Source organism: Stegostoma tigrinum, chromosome 6, assembly GCF_030684315.1.
Source record: "Stegostoma tigrinum isolate sSteTig4 chromosome 6, sSteTig4.hap1, whole genome shotgun sequence".
Classification (NCBI taxonomy): domain Eukaryota; kingdom Metazoa; phylum Chordata; class Chondrichthyes; order Orectolobiformes; family Stegostomatidae; genus Stegostoma; species Stegostoma tigrinum.
The window spans coordinates 83794155-83814554 of NC_081359.1; the positions used below are offsets into that span (position 1 = coordinate 83794155).

The window sequence follows — 20400 nt, forward strand, 5'->3', positions numbered from 1 at the left end:
ACTCATTCAAAAGAAACTAACTTGGATGAAACATCTCAAGGAAGGGACAAGATTTTTTGAGAAAATCCAAGAGCAAGAGGAAATACAGAAAAGTAACTGGAGAAAGGAATGCCAAAGATCTCAAGGCCAAGGACCATTTTCACCTCCTTGAAATACCTGCTAAATATGTGGTCAGAGATGTAGTTCTAGGATTGGGCTCATCAACCATGCAAAGACCCATCGAACTCATGATCAGTGAAATGGAATTTCCTCGGTGGGCTATCATACTTGTTACCAAATTATTGCTGGCAATCATTGCTTAGGAATGCAAGGTGATCACTAATCAAAAATAGATGGTGTATTCTTGAGTAACACTGTCTTAATATTTGCCCAAAACAAGTCAATTTTCACATGTATGCTGATAATGGCTATCACTACCTTCCCACTTCTTAAAAAAATCAGTCTTTCTCTATCCTCTGATTAATCTCATTGCTTGTCCAACATCAATCTTTGATGAGTAACAATTTCTCCCAATTAAATATGGCAAAGTCTGAAGGAATTGTTTGATCCTGCTACACACATGCACATACCTGGATCTCCAAACACAGCAATGTTCTTAATCATTTTGTACAAAACTCAGTTGTTATTGTTACAGTGTATTATCAGTGACTTGCCATGAGTATTGCTTCTGGAGATTAACCAACACCATTACAAATCTTTTAATATACAAATCTGTGAACACATGGATAATATTTTACTGACTTGACTCGAGTTTACTTTCTGTTGGATGTTTCAATTTCTTAAAATTCTTATTTCCTAAAATTATTCAGTACTTTGGTGCTGCTCTTCCCTACTCTTTTGCAACATTTCTGTTTTAATATAATCTGAATTGCATTTAGTTTTTCTTAAAAAGTACATCAGTTTAAGTTTTTGAGTTCATTCTCTTGTTATGGAGGATATGAAGATTTATTTAAATTAATTTTATAATTTTAAATTTACAGTCCATTCAGGGACGAGGAGGTGGGTTTCAAGAAAGAGACCTGCGTGTTGATCTGGGTTTCCGAGGGATGCCAATGACTGAGGAGCAGCGCCGACAGTTCAGTCCAGGACCACGAACTACCATGTTCCGCATCCCTGAATTTAAATGGTCCGCTATGCATCAGCGTTTGCTGACAGATCTGCTTTTTGCTTTGGAAACAGATGTGCATGTTTGGCGGAGGTGATGAAATACTAGCATTTCCTGTACATAATATTGTCTGTAGAACTTTATGTAACGCTGTTGATATCCTTGATACATCGCAAAGTACTACACTTTAAAGTACACTGTTATCTAGAGAAATACAGTGGTCAATTTGTCCGGAATAAACATTAAATGAATGACTGACCATTTAAATTGTTTTTGAGGTGGTAGTTGTCACAGGGGAAGCTCAGTGCTTTCCTCTATCAAAGTACCTTGTATGTTTAATTTGAAAAGCCAATCAGAACTTTGGTTTAAGTTTCATTTGAAAAATGTTGTTTCTGACAATGTAGCAATCCCTAACAGAATTAGATGTTCTATTCAGAGGCAAAAGTAATGCGAAACTTAAGAAAAGTGCTTTAAGTGGAGAAATTCTGTTATGATTGGTTGTTTAAATCTGTTTTATTTGTTTTAATCAAGAAGAAGGAAGTGACCCTGCCTAATGATCTCCGTGATTGAAATTTCCAAACTGATATTTTAATCTTCAGCACTTTTTATTATAATGCATCATGTGAATTTGGAAGGAATTTATAAGGAATTAAGCATTTTGAGCTTAAAGATTTTTGATAGAAGTTGTACACTTCAGGCTTTATGTACACTTGAATTTCAAAACTGTCAATTACATTTAAGAGATATGATCAGTTCTTAAGTATTACAATAAGACTATTTTTCAGTGGGACTAGTCCAAGAGGAATTTTGATCCATAAACTTGGTAATTAACTGTGTTAATTTTCCAACTCATGCAAGTGCAGGGAAATCTCACCCACTAGTTTAAAAAAAACTTATCTACCTGTTCACATATTGTTGCACACACCTCTGTAGCAGGTGAGACTTGAACCCATGCCACCTGGCTCTAACATACTCATACGACAAATGAGGCAGTTATGCGCTTGCTACCCATGATTTAATGTCCATTTAAAATAGCTAGATGGCAAACTGTGAGCAGTTTTTTGAAGCTTGTTGCCAGTATGCTTTGCAAAGCTGAACAGTGTCAAATAAGGCAGTTGCCATTGTGGTCTTGGAGATAATAGGAACTCCAGATGCTGGAGAATCCGAGATAACAAAGATGTGAAGCTGGATGAACACAGCAGGCCAAGCAGCATCTTAGGAGCAGAAAAGGTGACGTTTCTGGCCTAGACCCTTCATCAGAAATCATGTAGTCTTAACTGCTTTACAGGAAAACTGAAAGGAATGAAGAGTAGAGTATATAAGCAGAGAATGTGACGAATTTATCTACTTTCCTACAACATAACTCAGATCTACCCACATTTGCTGAACTGAATGTTCTCGTATATTTTGTGTTAATCTCTTCTCATATCTTATACCCAAATTTGTAATGGGTTATTCCCACGTTAGCTTGCTGCTCTGTGCAAGTAAGTTACTAAATTTCCACAAATGACTGAAAATGCTTTCTGAAAATCTGACGCTTTTGCTCAATGAGTGCAATTTCTGATTTCGAAATGTAGGTTTGAGCAATTACATATTTGCAAATAACATCATAAATAACATAATTTCCTTGCTGTTTTATGTCCTTCAATAAGTTCAGTAAAGTTTTTAGTTGGATCCTAAAACTCTTCCAAAAGTTTGGACTTTATATTTTTGAGTCTGTGAGCTGAACCTGGATTGTGAATCCAGACAGCATTTAATAACCCAAAACTTGCACTGTTCATTCAGTTGTGCTGAAACTCATTGACACATAAAAATACTAAATTATGGTTGACAAAACACAGATTGGGCTGTTAGAACATAGAACTGTGCAGCACAAGAATGGGCCCTTCCTCCCACGATGTTGTGCCGAACATGGCACCAAATGAAACTAATCCCTCTACCTATCATTGGTCCATATCCCTCCACTCCTTGCATATTCATGTGCTTATCTAAAAGCCCCTCAAATGTCTTTGTAATATCCAGCTCATCCACCACAGTGCATTCGAGACTCGTACCACTCTCTGTGTGCAAAACCTGCCCCTCACATCTGCTTTGAACATTCCCCCTGTAACCTTAAATACATGCCCCCTAGTATTGAGACATTTCAACTCTAGGAAAAAGATTCTGATCATCAACCTTATTGATGTAACTCATAATTTTATAAACTTCTTTCAAGTCTGTCCTCAGCCTCTGCTGCTCAAGAGAAAACAAACTGAGATTTTCTAGCCACTTCTTATAGCTCATACCTTCTAGTCCAGGCAGCATTCTGGTGAAGATCTTCTGCATCCTCTCCAAATCCTCCACATCCTCCCTGTAATGTGGCGACCAGAATTGAATGCAATACTCTAAGTGTGACTTAACCAAAATCTTACGAAGCTGCATCGTGACATCCTGACTTTTGTACTCAATTCCCTGACCAATAAAGGCAAATATACCATACACCTTTTTTACCACCCTATCTACTTGGATGGCCACTTTCAGGGAGCGTTGGACTTGAACCCCAAGATCCTTGTGTATTTCAGTGCTGTTCAGAGTCCTGCCATTAGCTATACTCTTTCTTAACATTTGATCTCCCAAGATGCAGCACCTCTCACTTAGCCAGATTAAACTCCATTTATCTTTTCTCCACTCATATCTGCAACTGACCTATATCCAATTGTATCTTTTAACAACCTTCTACACTAACTGTAACTCCAACAATCTTTGTATTGTCTGCAAACTTACTAACCCACTCATTTAGATTAGATTAGATTCCCTACAGTGTGGAAACAGACGCTTCACCCCAACAAGTCCACACCGCTACTTGAAGCATCCCACCCAGACCCATCCCCCTATAACCCCCACACCCCTGAACACTACGGGCAATTTAGCATGGCCGATCCACCTAGCCTGCACATCTTTGGACTGTGGGAGGAAACCGGAGCACCCGGAGGAAACCCACGCAGACACGGGGAGAATGTGCAAACTCCACACAGACAGCCACCCGAGGCTGGAATCGAATCTGGGTCCCTGGCGCTGTGAGGCTGCAGTGCTAACCACTGAGCCACTGTGCCGCCCTACATTTTCATCCAAGTCGTTTGTATATCTCACAAACCGCAGAGGTCCCAGTACAGTTCCCTGCGGAACCACTGATCATGGATCTCTAGACTGAAAAACACCCTTCCACCCCTACCGTTTGTCTTCCATGAGCAAGTCAGTTCTGTATCCATGCGGCCAAGTCACCATGAATTCAGTGCATCTTAATCTTCCGGATGCATCTACTATGAGGGGCCTTGTTGAAAGCCTTTCTAAAATCCATGTAAATAATATCCACTGCTCTACCTTCATTGATCACCTTTGTCACCTACTCAAAAAATTCAATGAAGCCAGTAAGTCATGACCTCCCCTGCACAAACTCATGCTGACTGTCCCTAATTAGGCCTTGTTTTTCCAAATGTGCATAAATCCTATTCCTAAGAATTTGCTCCATTTTGTTAAGTTGTTGAGTTGAGTTCAAAATTCCTGGAGGTTATGTAGAGGCTGTATACTACCCTAGTCTGATTTGTCTTTGACTAGGTAATCTAGAACTATTTAGCACTTGTAAAGTGATACCTAAGAGGGTATTTCATACATTTTGTTTAGGATTGTTGTGTGTCTGACGTATTTACAAACCTGTTTAATATTTAACTGATTAATAGTTTCAGGAAGAGGCTACTAGGAGAGTCATTGTGATAGACATTCTGTTTTCCAGTTTGGAATGTACACTGCTCATTGGGGAAAATCTACTCACCATGTATCCTGGTCGCACTTTAGCAGTCTGTAATCAGGTAGTACTTATATTCTATTGAAAGGGCTGATTGTTTAGGTTCCACCATTCCAGCCAGGCTAGATGATCAAGCCTCAACCATTACCTCATAATGATTCCATCTGCGACAAAGCATTGATTTTATCCCAGTCTTCAATTGCCAGGCATTATAATTTTGGAACCCCTTGCCTAATGCCGTTAGCTGACCCTTTCAGTTATGAAAGAGGACATCTGGGATTGTTCACAAAAGCAGCCTGTTCACCATAAAATGTGTGATTGCATTTCGTTGTGACCACAGCTTGGACAGGCGCATATCCGATTGAATAATGGTTCTACTATTTGGAAGCGCATAGTTTCAGCAGGGACTACAGTACATTCATGATGGGAAGCAAGCTCTGTATTTATTAAGTGGTATTTTATTTTGTATCTTTAGCTTTTATGAGCCACCTCCTAATTGCAAGCTCAGACATCTTCTGATCAGCTACATAATCAAAGTGCGTCTTTAGTTGGTGTTTGCACCTTCAAAGGCAGGATCACGGACAGCAGTCATGGGGCCAAGTGCTGTTCCTCATCCGGGCTCTGATCCAGACCAAGCTCGGCAGTTCCAGTGGAATCACAATTGTCTCTAGAGAGCAGCAGGCCCAAGTTAATGAGTCTTGATGTATGCTCTTGTCCCAGGCCCCAAATACAGGACTGCTTGCAATGAGCTATTAAGTGATTAATAGTTTCTTAGACCTTGAAAGCCTCAGAAATCCAAGCTATCCAAGTCACCAATCCAGTTGCTATAACACTCTTATTCAAAAAGGGAACAGGGCAAAAAAAATTAACTCTGTAGCTGTTGGCTTAAGATGTCATTGGGAATGTAAGAGCCCATTTTAAAGCAGGTGAAAACAAAACATTTGGAAATATTTAATATAATTAAGCAGATCTAACATGGCCTAATAAAGGGGAAATCATGTCTGATAAATTTATTAGAGTTCTTTGAGGTGACAGCAATTGGGATAGATAAATAGGGGCCAGTAAAGATAATATATTGAACTTCCAAAAGGCATTGGATAAGGTGCAGCAAATAAGCCCCATGGCGTTGGGAAGTATATTAATATGGGATAGACTGTTGACTAACAAATAGAAGACAGAGTTGGGATAAAGTGTTCATCTTCAGGATCTCAACCTGTAATTAATGAAGGTGACAGGGCTGAATGCTGGACCCATAACTGTTTGCACTACACATAAATGTTTTGGATGAGAAAAGTGAATGTACTGTCACCAAGTTTTTGGATCATTAAAAAAAGTAGGCAGGAACATAAGTGGTGAGGATAACACGAAGAGTCTACAGAGGGACATAAACGGATTAGTTGATTGGGCAAAAAACTTTGTAGACGGCATATATTGTGAGAAAGTATGAGGTTATGCAGTTTGGCAGGATGAGTAGAGAAACTGATTATTATTTAAAGGGAGATAGATTGCAGAAAGCTGCAGCAAAGAAGTATTGGGATAAGCCACAAAAAGCTGATGTTCAAGTTCACATAACAGGGGAGGCAAATGGAATATTGGCTTTTATTTCAAAGGGAATGGAATATAAAATATAAGGAAGTCTTATTTAATCTACATAAGACATAATTAGATCACGATTAGAAAACTGTGAAGTTTCGGCTCCCATATCGACCTCCAGAGAAGGTTCATTAAGATGAACCTGTATATGGAGGTACTGTTTCATGAGGAGAATTTGTTTTCTTTATTCGTTTTTGGGGTGAGGGTGCCGCTAGCTAGCCTGCATTTATTGCCCAGAGGGCAGTTAACAGTCAACCACATCGAGTAGGTTGGGCCTGTATACATTGGAACTTAGAAGGAAGGGAGATAATTGTATTGAAATATATAAGATTCTTAAAATGCTTGACAGGTTGGATGCAGAGAGGTTGTTTCCCCCTCACGGGAGAGTCTTTGACCAGAAGACATAATTTTATCGTTAGGGGTTCACCCATTTCACACAAAAGTGAGGAGGAATTTCTTCTCTGAGGGCACTGAATCTATGTAATTCTTTGCCATTAAGGGCTGTCGAGGCTCGTTCATGGAGAATATTTAAGGTTGAGATAGACAAAAATGTAATAGTTAGGAAAATAGAAGGTTATGGTGAAAAGGCAGGAAAGTGGAGTTGTTGGTTAACAGATCAGCCATGATATCATTTACTGGTGGAGCGGACTCGGACTGAATGGCCAACATTTGCACTTAATGTTTTATGGTCCTGTGTTCTTACTACCTTTTCCATTCTTAATACTCCTAAGAATCTTTATTCCTCTGTCTTTTACTTATTATGGATATTGCCCTCTGACTTCTTCATCATTGACATCCAGCTGTGTTCTGAATTCATTACCAAAATGTCTTCACCTTCCTCTCTTTCGATGCCATCTCTTAATACTTACTCACCTCTATTAATGTTTTCCTTCTTTACTGTTGTATCTTTTTATGCTTTAATATAACCTGTTGAATTACCTTGGGATTGTTGTACTACTGTAAAGATGCTGTGTAAATTTAAATTGTTATGATTGTTGTAAAATTAGCTTCAAAAACATTCTGATGATGATGGAAATTGGCAATTAGAACAGATGTCCTGTGTATTTTCATGTCAAAACTTTGCAAACCCCCTCTTAAATCATGGAAGAAAATGTGTACTTTAGGTACATATCATATCTCATTGGTTAGCCGAGAGACTTCTTGAAATTGCTTGCGGTTGCTGCTAACTAACTAGCATCGAAAGAAATTGGAGCACAACAGGAAGCCGTTATTTTGCTGGCTCTTGAAATTTAGTTCAATATCCCTTTCGACTTTTGTGTGACTGGTTAATATTCAATTATAGTTCATCTAACCAATTCAAATCTTTTGTTAAGTGATTTAATAATTTTAAAAATGCATCTCAGAGTAGTAATATTGTTATTTTTATAATTTGTGTTTTTGCAGCCATACTACAAAGTCTGTGATGGATTTTGTGAATAGTAATGAGAACATAATTTTTGTTCACAATACAATTCATCTCATTTCTCAAATGGTGGATAACATCATCATTGCTTGTGGTGGAATTTTGCCTTTGTTATCAGCAGCCACCTCCCCATCTGTAAGTATCAACCGTTACCTAATGTTAGTCATCAGAATTGAAATCAATAATGTCTGTACAATAATGTTATGTTTTATTTTGCATTTGGCAGATATTCTTACGTTAATCTAATATAACTAAACCAAACAATCTTATGTTTTATGTAATGCAGTAATTGAAATTTAATTGTTATTTTAATAAATATCAAGATTTAGTTTTTGTGCAGAGGTATAGAGATAACATGGTTATGCAATTAGATTTGGCAGTCAACCACTTTTACTGCATTCCATGTGGTCATTGCTGCATATAATTTTGCTTATCAAGTTTATCATTCTTTCACTAGCTATGTATTTTAGAATCTAAAATATGATGTAAGAATAATATTACAGTTGTTTCATATAATGTATGTAATTTACCCATTAACAAACTCATTACTCAGAACATAAGGGAAATTTTTCATTTTAGATTACACAATAATCTTGCACACAGAAGTGCATAAGCAAGTTCATGCAGTCGACATTGTTAGGGAATTGACAGGCCAGTTAATTCTGAGGTGCTGTCATTTAAATAGCGTATATAAGATGCTCCTGGCATAATTTAATCTACAGACAGTGCTGAGGCCAAGACATCTTAGTTACTGAGGTCTGTAACATAGAAAAAGACTCTTCAATCCATTGAGTATGTGCTGGTCAAAGCATACTCATCCAACTCCATTCTAATCCCATTTTCTCAGCACTTGGCCTGTAGCCTTGTATGCCTTGATATCACAAATATTTCTTAAATATTACGAGGGTTTCCATCTCTATCACCCCTACAAGCAGTGAGTTCCAGGTTCTCACCACCCTCTGGATGAGGAAATTTTTTCTCACATCTCCTCTAAACATCCTGGCCTTTACCATAACTTTTTGCCTCCTGGTTATTGATCCCTCCACAAGGAGAAGAGTTTCTCCCTGTCTACCCTTTTGATGCCCCTCATAATTTTATATATCTCAATCATATCCGTTTTCAGCCTCCTCTGTTCCAAGGAAAACAATGCCAGTCTATCTAATCTATCTCTTTATGAATAAAACTCTCCAGTCCAGACAGAGCCCTGGCAAATCCTCTCTGCACCCTCTCTAGTGCAATCACATCCCTCTTATAGTGTGGATTCCAGGATCGCACACAGAATTCTACTGTGGCCTAACCAACTTCTTGTAGAGTTCCAGCATCACTTCCCTGCACTTAAACTCTATGCCTTGACTAATGAAGACAAGGACATCATGTCTGTTCTTAACCACGTTATCTATTTTGTGAATGATTTCTGACACAGCAGTAGAAAGAGGCTACTGCCGTTGCTTAAAGGAGCACTGGCACTTTTTTTGCTTTGCAGGTTCTGGATTTGGATATTGGTTTTGCTGGCATATTAGAGATGGCTGAGGAGAGTGCAAGGGCCCAGAGAGGAGGAAGGATTATTCCTTTTGAGAAAGAGCCATGGAGATAACTTTGCAAGAGGCAAAAATAAGTGAGCTTGCTATTTTTAGTTTGAAGCAGCACCCTCCTCAGAAGGCAACTGCTGTGTTTGTGGGAAAAGGTGCTAGAAAAGGTAAACATAGTTTCTATGGCGAAGAAGTCTTCTGATTTGATGCAGGAGAACTTTTAACTAATGAAGTTTTCCAGGGTGGAATATGCCTGTCTCTGGTGCTAAGCTTTGCTCTAGTATAATGGTTGTATACACTGACACTTCCAACAATTGCATCCCCAAATTGAATGCATTGTGATCACTTGAGAAGCAGATGTCCTTTCTCAATCAATATTCATGCACTTTTCAATTTCCAAGCAAATTGTGCAATGGTTTTGCCAAATTTAAATAAATACAACAGTGGGATCACAGTAGTTTCCACTGAATTCACTTATGTACTGCATTTTCTTGAATTTATTTTGGTTAGCAGAATGGCCAATTTTGCAGCATTAGCAGATCTCATGAAACTATAAGCACTTTATGAATTTGTTGATTGCAGAGAAAGAAACCCTAGAGCAGGACAGAAAGCGCATCTGCTCATGGAAACTCCTTGGCCTCTCCAAATTGACACTTGAATATACCCTTTGGAGACAGTTTTGTAGATGTATTTACTATTTGATTTATTATATCACTTCTGGCTAATTCAGCATTTACTTTTCCCTCAAAATCTTTTTTATTGTGTACATTGAAATAAGGAATGTTTTGAGAACTTCTGCAAAGTTCTATTTCTTCTTTGCTGACTTAAATGTTTCTTTCCTCTTGTGGATCGCACTTCACAGTTAACAATTTCCTGTCATATTTTTCAACTTTCCAACTCTATGCATTTTTTTCAGATTAGTTCACTGTTCTTTTTAATATTTTGAGATTATTTTGTTGTGCTCCCCACCTGTGGCTCATTTTGATGTAATTATTTATTCATAACTTTATGACAGTTGATGTACCCATTTTTTGTTCTGTAATTTTGCAAATATCGTGTAACGTTCATCGTGCCAATTTATTTTTCGACTTAGTTCAGCATGCTCACGCTTCCTTCCAAAATGCAACCTGATCCACTTTGGTGCTTTTGTTTTTGTACTCAGTCATGGCCTTCATTCTCATCGCTCAGCATATACCCTGCTGCAACATTACCATCAAACTCTGATTCAATGAATAGTTCATTTGGGCATGCCAGCAACAGCACCAATCATCCTTAAAGAATAAGGTGACAGCCTGGTAAATGTGTAATGCAGGACTACTTGAGTGCCAAATAGCATAAACTGTGAATGAATCCATAACCAGTAGATTAATGGAGTGGCTGCAGTTGGAGAAGGGGTGTAGTCATGCTTGATTTTCTGAAGTTGTTGAACTCAATGTTGAGCTCAAGGCAGCAAATAATCTGTTGCTCCTGTAGTTTGTATTGGCTTCACTGGAACACTGCAGTAAAAGAAGGGAAATGATAGCATGGGAGCAAGAGGATGTATTAAAATGGCAAGCAGCTTGAAGGCCAGCTTGTTCATATGGACAGAACCGAGACATTCTGCAAAGCAGTCTCAAAAACAGGAATTGTTGATGAAACTGAGCAGGTCTAGCAGCATCTGTGGAAAGAAAACAGAGTTAACATTTTGAGTCCAGTTACTTGAGATAAAGAGTCTGATGAAGAGTCATTAGATTAAAAGCCAATTCTGCTTTCTTCCCACAGGTGATGCTAGACTTGCCGAGCTTTGCCAGTAATTTATCTTATTGTTTCAGGTCTCCAGCACCTGCGGATTTTCCTTTATTTTGCCGCAAAACAGTCACCAAGCTTGTACTTGGTATCATCAATGTAGGGAAGATTGTACTGTGAACTGTATTATTTGCCTTTATTCAAGACAAACATATACAGCTAACTGCTGACAACAGCAAAACTTCCTCTAACACTTCATGGCAACACAGAAAAGTACTTCAAAGAATGCCACAGACAGCATTTCAGACCTGACAAAAGATGCATAGGAACAGAAGAAATCTGCAACCCTAAAGTAGTGTATTTGGGAGTATTGGGAGGCAGTGGTCTGCCGAAGTAGCTGCAAGTATAAGTTGATTTGGTAAGCCAACCAGCCTTCTGATTTCATGAGTCAAAACCAAAACCCCTTGTACAATAGGAGAAGCATTTTACTAGCACAGCAATTCAAACTGACAGCACAATTATTTTCAAAATGTTGCAACCCAATCAAATATCATTATCATAGGTCGTGAATACCACAAGGCAGGGCTGGAAAAATGAAACATAAGAAAGCTGTGAGAGGGAACTTGTACATTCGAGGAGTGGAGAGTGAGGTAAATTGCTAGCCAAGTACATAAAGCAAATTAGCATTGGGCAATTTAAAGAAATATATGCTTTGGTTGAACACACAAGTCTTTTCAGAAATACTCTAGTATAATAGTAAAATGCAAGAAAACTTCCACTACAGCTGCAAAGGATAGACGCTTCTGTGCAACATCAAGATTCACTGCTGAATAAAAATATTTAAAGAAAATCAATTAACTAATCAAGTTACAAAGCTACGACACCAGAATGCATTAATTTCAGAGTGGGCTAAATAAAACATAGAATCGGACATCCTTGAGAAAACAAGTCTTGAGCTAGAGAATAGACTTGACAGAGATAGGAATTGAACAAGCCAGTGGTCTTCTATACATAATTGGAAATAGAGGATATGAAGTTATTGTTTGCCATGGTGGAAGAAATAAAACAACAGCCAGATTCAGAAGTTTTAAAAACCTTTGGCAGTTTTTTTGTTAGAACTGCGAGCTGACAATATTGTTAAAAGACAATATCTAAAAGAAGAGAACAGTACTGAGGTGAATTTATAACTGATTTCATCAATGGTCCCTGCAGGTTACCAGAGAGATGCAACAATGGTGACTTAAAGTTAGTATTCATAAGGAATCAGAATGTTGTAGGCATCATGCAAGATCAGATTTATTACAGTCCAAAGAAGACATAATTCTAGAGAAAATCATTCAGTTGATGAGTGAAGCAGATGTTCAGAAGCAAAACAATTCAATCCAATAAGGCAGAGAAAAGACTTGGCACAGGGGATTTACAAGTGAAAACCAATTGTTGATGACAAAGGCCTTCTACCTGCCAATAAGCCAATAACTTTGTTATTGGATTCTAGGTAGGTTTACATAGAACATTACAGCACAGTACAGGCCCTTCGGCCCTCAATGTTGTGCCGACCTGTCATACCGATCTCAAGCCCATCTAACCTACACTATTCCATCTACGTCCATATGCTTATTCAATGACGACTTAAATGTACCTAAAGTTGGCCAATCTACTACAGTTGCAGGCAAAGCATTCCATTCCCTTACTACTCTCTGAGTAAAGAAGCTACCTCTGACATCTGTCCTATATCTTGCACCCCTCAATTTAAAGCTATGCCCCCTCGTGCTCGCCGTCATCATCCGAGGAAAAAGGCTCTCCCTATCCACCCTATCTAACCCTCTGATTATTTTATATGTTTCAATTAAGTCACCTCTCAACCTTCTTCTCTCTAATGAAAACAGCCTCAAGTCCCTCAGCCTTTCCTCGTAAGACCTTCCCTCCATACCAGGCAACATCCTAGTAAATCTCCTCTGCACCCTTTCCAAAGCTTCCACATCCTTCTTATAATGCGGTGACCAGAACTGTACGCAATACTCCAAGTGCGGCCGCACCAGAGTTTTGTACAGCTGCAGCATAAGCTCACGTGAATGTTAAATTCCATCTGCCAATGATCTGTTCATCAGGCGTTCTGTCTGCCAATAATACCTATGTTTTTCTTTGTTACTGTGTGTGTGTGTGTGTGTGTGTGTGTGTGTGTGTGTGTGTGTGTGTGTGTGTGTATGGGGAAGCTTTATAAGGAGATTAGAATTTTAACTAATAGAGTTATATGACGCTGCTTCAAAATTGTTTATCTGTAATTATAATATATGTCACAGAATTGTACAGCAAAAAAGAGGGCTTTTGGCACATCATGTTTGTACCGACCAAATCTACTCCAAACCTACACTAGTTCTACTTCCCAGCATGTGGCCCATAACCTTGAATATTATAACTTTTCAAGTGCTCATCCAAGTACCTTTTTAAGATTGTGGGGGTTCCTGTCCCTACTATCCTCAGCAGTGCATTCTAGATTTCCACCAGACATTGGCTGAAAATACTTCAAATCCTTTCTAAATCTCTTGCCTTTCATCTTAAAATTATGACCTCATGTCACTGATCTTTCAATGAGGTGAGAAGCAACATTCTATCCATGCTCTTATAGTCTTACATACTTCAGTCAGGAACCCCTCAACCTCCTCTGCTGTAAAGAACACAACCTGAGCTTATCCTGCCGACCTTCATTGTTAACTGCTGCATTCAAGGCAAAATCCTGGTGAATCTTCTTTGCAACCCTTCCAATGCAGTCATACTCCTCCTATGATACGGAGACCAGAAATAGACACCGTACTCCAACTGTGGCCTGACCAAAGTTTTCTGCAGCTCCAACAAAACCTCCATGCTCTTACGCTCTATAGTATGACTGATAAAGGCAAGCTTTTCAGATGCCTTCTGAATTACCTAATAACCTTTCCTGCCTTCACGGATTTTTGTTTTTTCTATTAATTTTGTGGGATGTGGGCATCGCTGGCTTGCCAGCATATTTTGCCCATCCCTAGTTGCCCTTGAGAAGGTGGTGGTGAGCTGCCTTCTTGAATCACTGCAGTCCTCCTTCTGTGGGTTGACCCACAATGCTATTAGGGAGAGAATTCCAGGAATTCGACTCAGCGACAGTGAAGGAATGGCAATATATTTCTAAGTCAGGATGGTGAGTGACTGGGAGAGGAACTTGGAGGTGGTCTTGTTCCCATATATCTGCTGCCCTTGTCCTTCTACTTGGAAGTGCTCGTAGGTTTGGAAGGTGCTGTCTGAGGATCTTTGGTGAATTCCTGCCATACATCTTGTAGATAGTACACACTGCTGTTACTGAGCATCAGTGGTGGAGGGAGTGAATGCTTGTGGATGTAGTGGCAATCAAGCGGGCTGTTTTGTCCTGGATGGTGTCAAACTTCTTGAATGTTGTTGGGGCAGCACTCATCCAGGCAAGTGGGGAGTATTCCACCACACTCCAGACTTGTGTCTTGTAGATGGTCGACAGGCTTTGAGGAGTTAGGAGGTGGGTTACTCATCGCAGTGTTCCTAGCTTTGTTCCTCTGAGTGACCTAATGCCCTGCTGTTCATTAAATAGTCCCTCTGCTGAAGTGCATAACCTCACGTGAATGTTAAATTCCATCTGTCAATGATCTGTCCATCAGACCAATCGCCTATATCCTCCTACACCCTAAGACCTTCTTCCGCACTGTCAACCACCTGACCAACCTTCCTGTCATCGCAAACATACTAAACATCTCAATCCCCCCACCGCCTTTTCTTCAATATTGTTTATATATATATTACAAAAAATATGGGACCTAACACTAATCCCTGCTGTAGGCCTGCCTCTAGTCACGCAAACAGCCTTCTACCATCACCTCTCTCTCTTGCCAATAAGCCACTTTCGGATCTATTTTCTAAGTTACCCTGGATCTCAGATAACAAGGTGTTGAGCTGGACGAACACAGCAGAGAGGAAAAAAAAATTCTGAAGAAGGGTCTAGGCCCGAAACTTCCACTTTCCTGCTCCTCTGATGCTGTTTGGCGTGCTGTGTTCATCCAGCTCTACACCTTGTTATCCTCCTACCCTGGATCTCATGTGGTTTTATATTCTTTTTCTGACTCCCATGTGCATTGTTGCCCAAATTCACATTAACTACATCAACTGTACTACTCTCCTCTACATGCCTGGTGACCTCCTCAAAAAGTTCAATCAAATTTGTTCAGCATGACCTCCCTCTGGAGAACCCATACTGAGTATCACTGGTCAAACTCCGCCTCTCTAAGTGGGCACAAATTCTGTCCTTATGAGTTTTTACCAGTGGATTCCCTAACTCTAATGTGAGACTCACTACTTCCTCACTCTATTTGTGAAGTTGCTGAAGAACCTTCATTCTCTTTTCCTGAATTCTCTACCTACATTTTCCTTTTCCAAAGTGAAGACTCATTTAACGCCTTATCAATGTCCATGCTCCATGTACAGATTGCCCTCTTGGTACCTACTCTTTCCCCGGTTTCCTCCCCACTTTGATATACTGATGGAACATCTTGGGATTCTGCCTAATCTTAACAACCTTAGTTTTTGCATATGCCCTCTTTGCTCTCATCCTTAAGTTTGCTTTAAGTTTGCTGAATATTCCTAGACATCCAGTTTTCTGCCTTGTTGCTCATGTATTTAATCCTAAAGGGAACATGTTGGGCCTGTGTTCTTACCAATTCCATTTTGAACACTTCGTGCTGTTCTACTGTAGATTTACCCAGAAATAACTGTCCCAGCTCTACTTTGGCCAGGTCCTGCCTTACTTTAATAAAATCTGTCATCTCAGTCCAAAACCCATATTTACAGGCCATCTTTTTCCTTTTCCATAATAAACTTAATTATCTTGTGTAATGATGGCTGTCAGTAAAATATTCTCCCACTGCCACCTGAAACATCTGTCTGACTTTGTTCCCCAGAATGACTTCTAGCACTGTACTGTGCCTCATGGGACCTTCTACATGTTGTTATAAAAAGCTCTCCTGAATATATTTCAAGAAATCTTCCATCACTAAACACATAACACTATGACCATCCCCTTTAATATTAAAGAAGTTTAATTTCCAATGATTGTTTTTACACACCTGGGGAATTGTCTACTTTTCTGGTCCTGAATTGTCTGCTGACTGGAGTTTTATAAGACACTCCCAGCAGTGTGACCCACCCTTCTTTTTAACTCTTAATCTCTACCCACGAAGCCTCATTTGAAGACCTTTCCAATATATCATCTCTCCTTACTGCACAATTGACCTCATAGTTAATTTAATGCAACACCATCACTTCATTTACATCCTCCCCTGCCCTGACTGATGATCCTGTACCATAGAATATTGAGATGCCAGTCCTGCCCCTCTCTCAACCATGTACTGTGATGGCAACAACATCGCATTGCACGTTATTCCATATCCTTAACCCATCTATGTTATCTGTAATAACAAAGTGTGGGGCCTGATGAACACAGCAGGCCAAGCAGGAGCACAAAAGCTGACGTTTCGGGCCTAGAACCTTCATCAGAAAAGGGGAATGGGGAGAGGATTCTGAAATAAATGGGGGGGGGAAGGTGGACTGAAGATAGATAGAGGAGAAGATAGGTGGAGAGGAGAGTATGGGTGGGGAGGTAGGGAGGGGATAGGTCAGTCCAGGGAGGACGGACAGGTCAAGGGGGCGGGATGAGGTTGGTAGGTAGGAAATGGAAGTGTGGCTTGAGGTGGGAGGAGGGGATAGCTGAGAGGAAGAACAGGTTAGGCGGGCTGGGATGAGCTGGACTGGTTTTGGGATGCCGTGGGGGGGAGGGGAGATTTTGAAGCTGGTGAAATCCACATTGATACCATTGGGCTGTAGGTTCCCCAAGCGGAATATGAGTTGCTGTTCATGCAACAGGAACTGTGTGGTTGTACCCACAAAACCTTTCCCCTGCAACCGCAGGAAGTGCTACACCTGCCCCCACACCACCTCCCTCACCCCCATCCCAGGCCCCAAAATGACTTTCCACATCAAGCAGATGTTCACCTGCACATCCGCCAATGTGGTATGCTGCATCCGCTGTACACAGTGGCTACCTCTACATTGGGGAAACCAAGCGGAGGCTTGGGGACTGCTTTGCAGAACACCTACGCTTGGTTCGCAGTAAACAACTGCACCTCCCAGTTGCGAACCATTTCAACTCCCCCTCCCATTCGTTAGACAACATGTCCATCCTGGGCCTCCTGCAGTGTCATAATGATGCCACCCGTAGGTTGCAGGAACAGCAACTCATATTCCGCTTGGGAACCCTGCAGCCCAATTGTATCAATGTGGATTTCACCAGCTTCAAAGTCTCCTTTCCCCCCCACTGCATCCCAAAACTAGCCCAGCTCGTCCCAGCCTGCCTAACCTGTTCTTCCTCTCAGCTATCCCCTCCTCCCACCTCAAGCCGCACCTCCATTTCCTACCTACCAACCTCATCCCGCCCCCTTGACCTGTCCGTCCTCTCCGGACTGACCTATCCCCTCCCTACCTCCCCACCCATACTCTCCTCTCCACCTATCTTCTCCTCTATCCATCTTCAGTCTGCCTCCCCCTCTCCCCCTATTTATTTCAGAATCCTCTCCCCATCCCCCTCTCTGATGAAGGGTGTAGGCCCGAAACGTCAGCTTTTGTGCTCCTAAGATGCTGCTTGGCCTGTTGTGTTCATCCAGCCCCACACTTTGTTATCTTGTATTCTGTAGCATCTGCAGTTCCCATTATCTCTGTGTTATCTATAACAGTTTTAACACTAAAGTGTCATCCAGCTCACCTTACACCCTTGAAACTATTTATGGTTGAACTCCCTCTGCCTTTGCTCCTTTGTTAAAGTCTGCCTTGCTCCTAGTGTACTGTCTATGTTCCCTTCCCCCTTCTGAACTAGTTTAATTTCTTCCCATAATTTGTAATAGACAATAACTTTTGTTAACTGCCGAAATCAAATAGGACACAGCCACATAAAGTGAAAGTGTAAAGAAATACCTAGACAAATAAAAAGCTAGCACTGTTAACTGGCGTAGGATAAAACCGAAGTTTTCTTCTGGCACATCAATTGCCCTGATCAAACACTTCAGCATGCAAACATTTATGTCAGTGGGCATCTTACAAATTTCAAGTTATACAGGTGAACAAGTGGCACAATGTTATTAAATAGTGAGCCTTATTTGATAAAACCCCATTTACAGAGGTCAGAAGCTCAATTGCGTAGTTCAGACGCATCATAAGATATAAGTAATGCTGCAATGTAGGGAATACAAAGTACTGCATGTACTTCACAACCAAGTTGTCACCGAAATAGAGGAGATTATCCTGCATCTCTAGCACAGTTTGGAAGAAGTTAATAAACAAAAAGTCAAGGTAAATTTGTTTGGGCACCATAAAATCAAAGCAAAACAAACAAAAAGCACAATCTCCTGAGTTAATAAAATGTGAGGCTGGATGAACACAGCAGGCCAAGCAGCATCTCAGGAGCACAAAAGCTGACGTTTCGGGCCTAGACCCTTCATCAGAGAGGGGGATGGGGAGAGGGAACTGGAATAAATAGGGAGACAGGGGGAGGCGGACCGAAGATGGAGAAAAGAAGATAGGTGGAGAGAGTATAGGTGGGGAGGTAGGGAGGGGATAGGTCAGTCCAGGGAAGACGGACAGGTCAAGGAGGTGGGATGAGGTTAGTAGGTAGATGGGGTTGCGGCTTGGGGTGGGAGGAAGGGATGGGTGAGAGGAAGAACCGGTTAGGGAGGCAGAGACAGGTTGGACTGGTTTTGGGATGCAGTGGGTGGGGGGGAAGAGCTGGGCTGCGGTGTGATGCAGTGGGGGGAGGGGACGAACTGGGCTGGTTTGGGGATGCAGTAGGGGAAGGGGAGATTTTGAAACTGGTGAAGTCCACATTGATACCATTAGGCTGCAGAGTTCCCAGGCGGAATATGAGTTGCTGTTCCTGCAACCTTCGGGTGGCATCATTGTGGCAGTGCAGGAGGCCCATGATGGACATGTCATCTAGAGAATGGGAGGGGGAGTGGAAATGGTTTGCGACTGGGAGGTGCAGTTGTTTGTTGCGAACTGAGCGGAGGTGTTCTGCAAAGTGGTCTCCGAGCCTCCGCTTGGTTTCCCCAATGTAGAGGAAGCCACACTGGGTACAGTTGATGCAGTATACCACATTGGCAGATGTGCAGGTGAACCCCTGCTTAATGTGGAATGTCATCTTGGGGCCTGGGACAGGGGTGAGGGAGGTGGTGTGGGGGCAAGTGTAGCATTTCCTGCGGTTGCAGGGGAAGGTGCCGGGTGTTTTTTTATTCCAGTTCCCTCTCCCCATCCCCCTCTCTGATGAAGGGTCTAGGCCCGAAACGTCAGCTTTTGTGCTCCTGAGATGCTGCTTGGCCTGCTGTGTTCATCCAGCCTCACATTTTATTATCTTGGAATTCTCCAGCATCTGCAGTTCCCATTATCTCTGATACAATCTCCTGAGTGGCTAGTTGTCGTATAGAAACACAGAATCCCTACAGTGTGGAAAACTGCCACTCAGCCCATTGAGTCTGCACCAATCCTCTGAAAAGCATCCAACCAGACCCAGCACCATGCTGTCCTATCCCCATAACTCTGCATTTATCATGGTTAATCTATCTAACCTGCATATCCCTGGATACTGTGAGCAATTTGTCATGGCCAGTTCACCTAACTTGTATATCTTTGGACTGTGGGAGAACAGCGGAGCACCTGGAGGAAACTCATGCAGATATGGAGAGAATGTGAAAATTTCACACAGTCACCCAAGGCTGGAATCGAACCTGGGTCCCTGGCACTCTGATGTAGTATTGCTAACCACTGAGGCACCATGCTTCCTCACACATCTGTGCATGAATTAAGCATTAGGACATAAACTAGAATCACAAATTCCCAACAGTGCAAAAGGAGGCCATTTCAGTCTGCACAGACCCTCCCTGAGCATCCTTCCCAGACCCTCTGATCTCACATTTACTATGGCCAATCCATACCCCTGAGCACTATGCGGTAATTTAGTACCACCTAATCTGCATACCTTTGGACTGGTGGGAGGAAACCGGAGTACCCAGGAAAAATCCATATGAGCATGGGAGAGTATGCAAAGTCCACACAGTCACCCAGGGCTGGAATCAAACCTGGGTACCTGGTGCTGAGAGGCAGCAGTGCAAACCATTGTGTCGCAGAAGAAATTGTTTTATACTGTATGTGGGAT

The 20400-nt window shown here is 41.2% G+C and overlaps 1 protein-coding gene across 2 annotated transcripts in view; it reads left to right on the top strand.

Annotated features, from left to right (window-relative positions):
• nbeaa (neurobeachin a) overlaps positions 1-20400 on the top strand; it is an 828675-nt gene that overhangs the window by 229366 nt on the left and 578909 nt on the right. For both annotated transcript variants that reach the window (XM_059646713.1, XM_059646714.1), the window contains 2 exons: positions 981-1198; positions 7884-8037. In XM_059646713.1, the coding sequence (XP_059502696.1) occupies positions 981-1198; positions 7884-8037 (372 nt within the window). The remainder of the gene's footprint in view (positions 1-980; positions 1199-7883; positions 8038-20400) is intronic.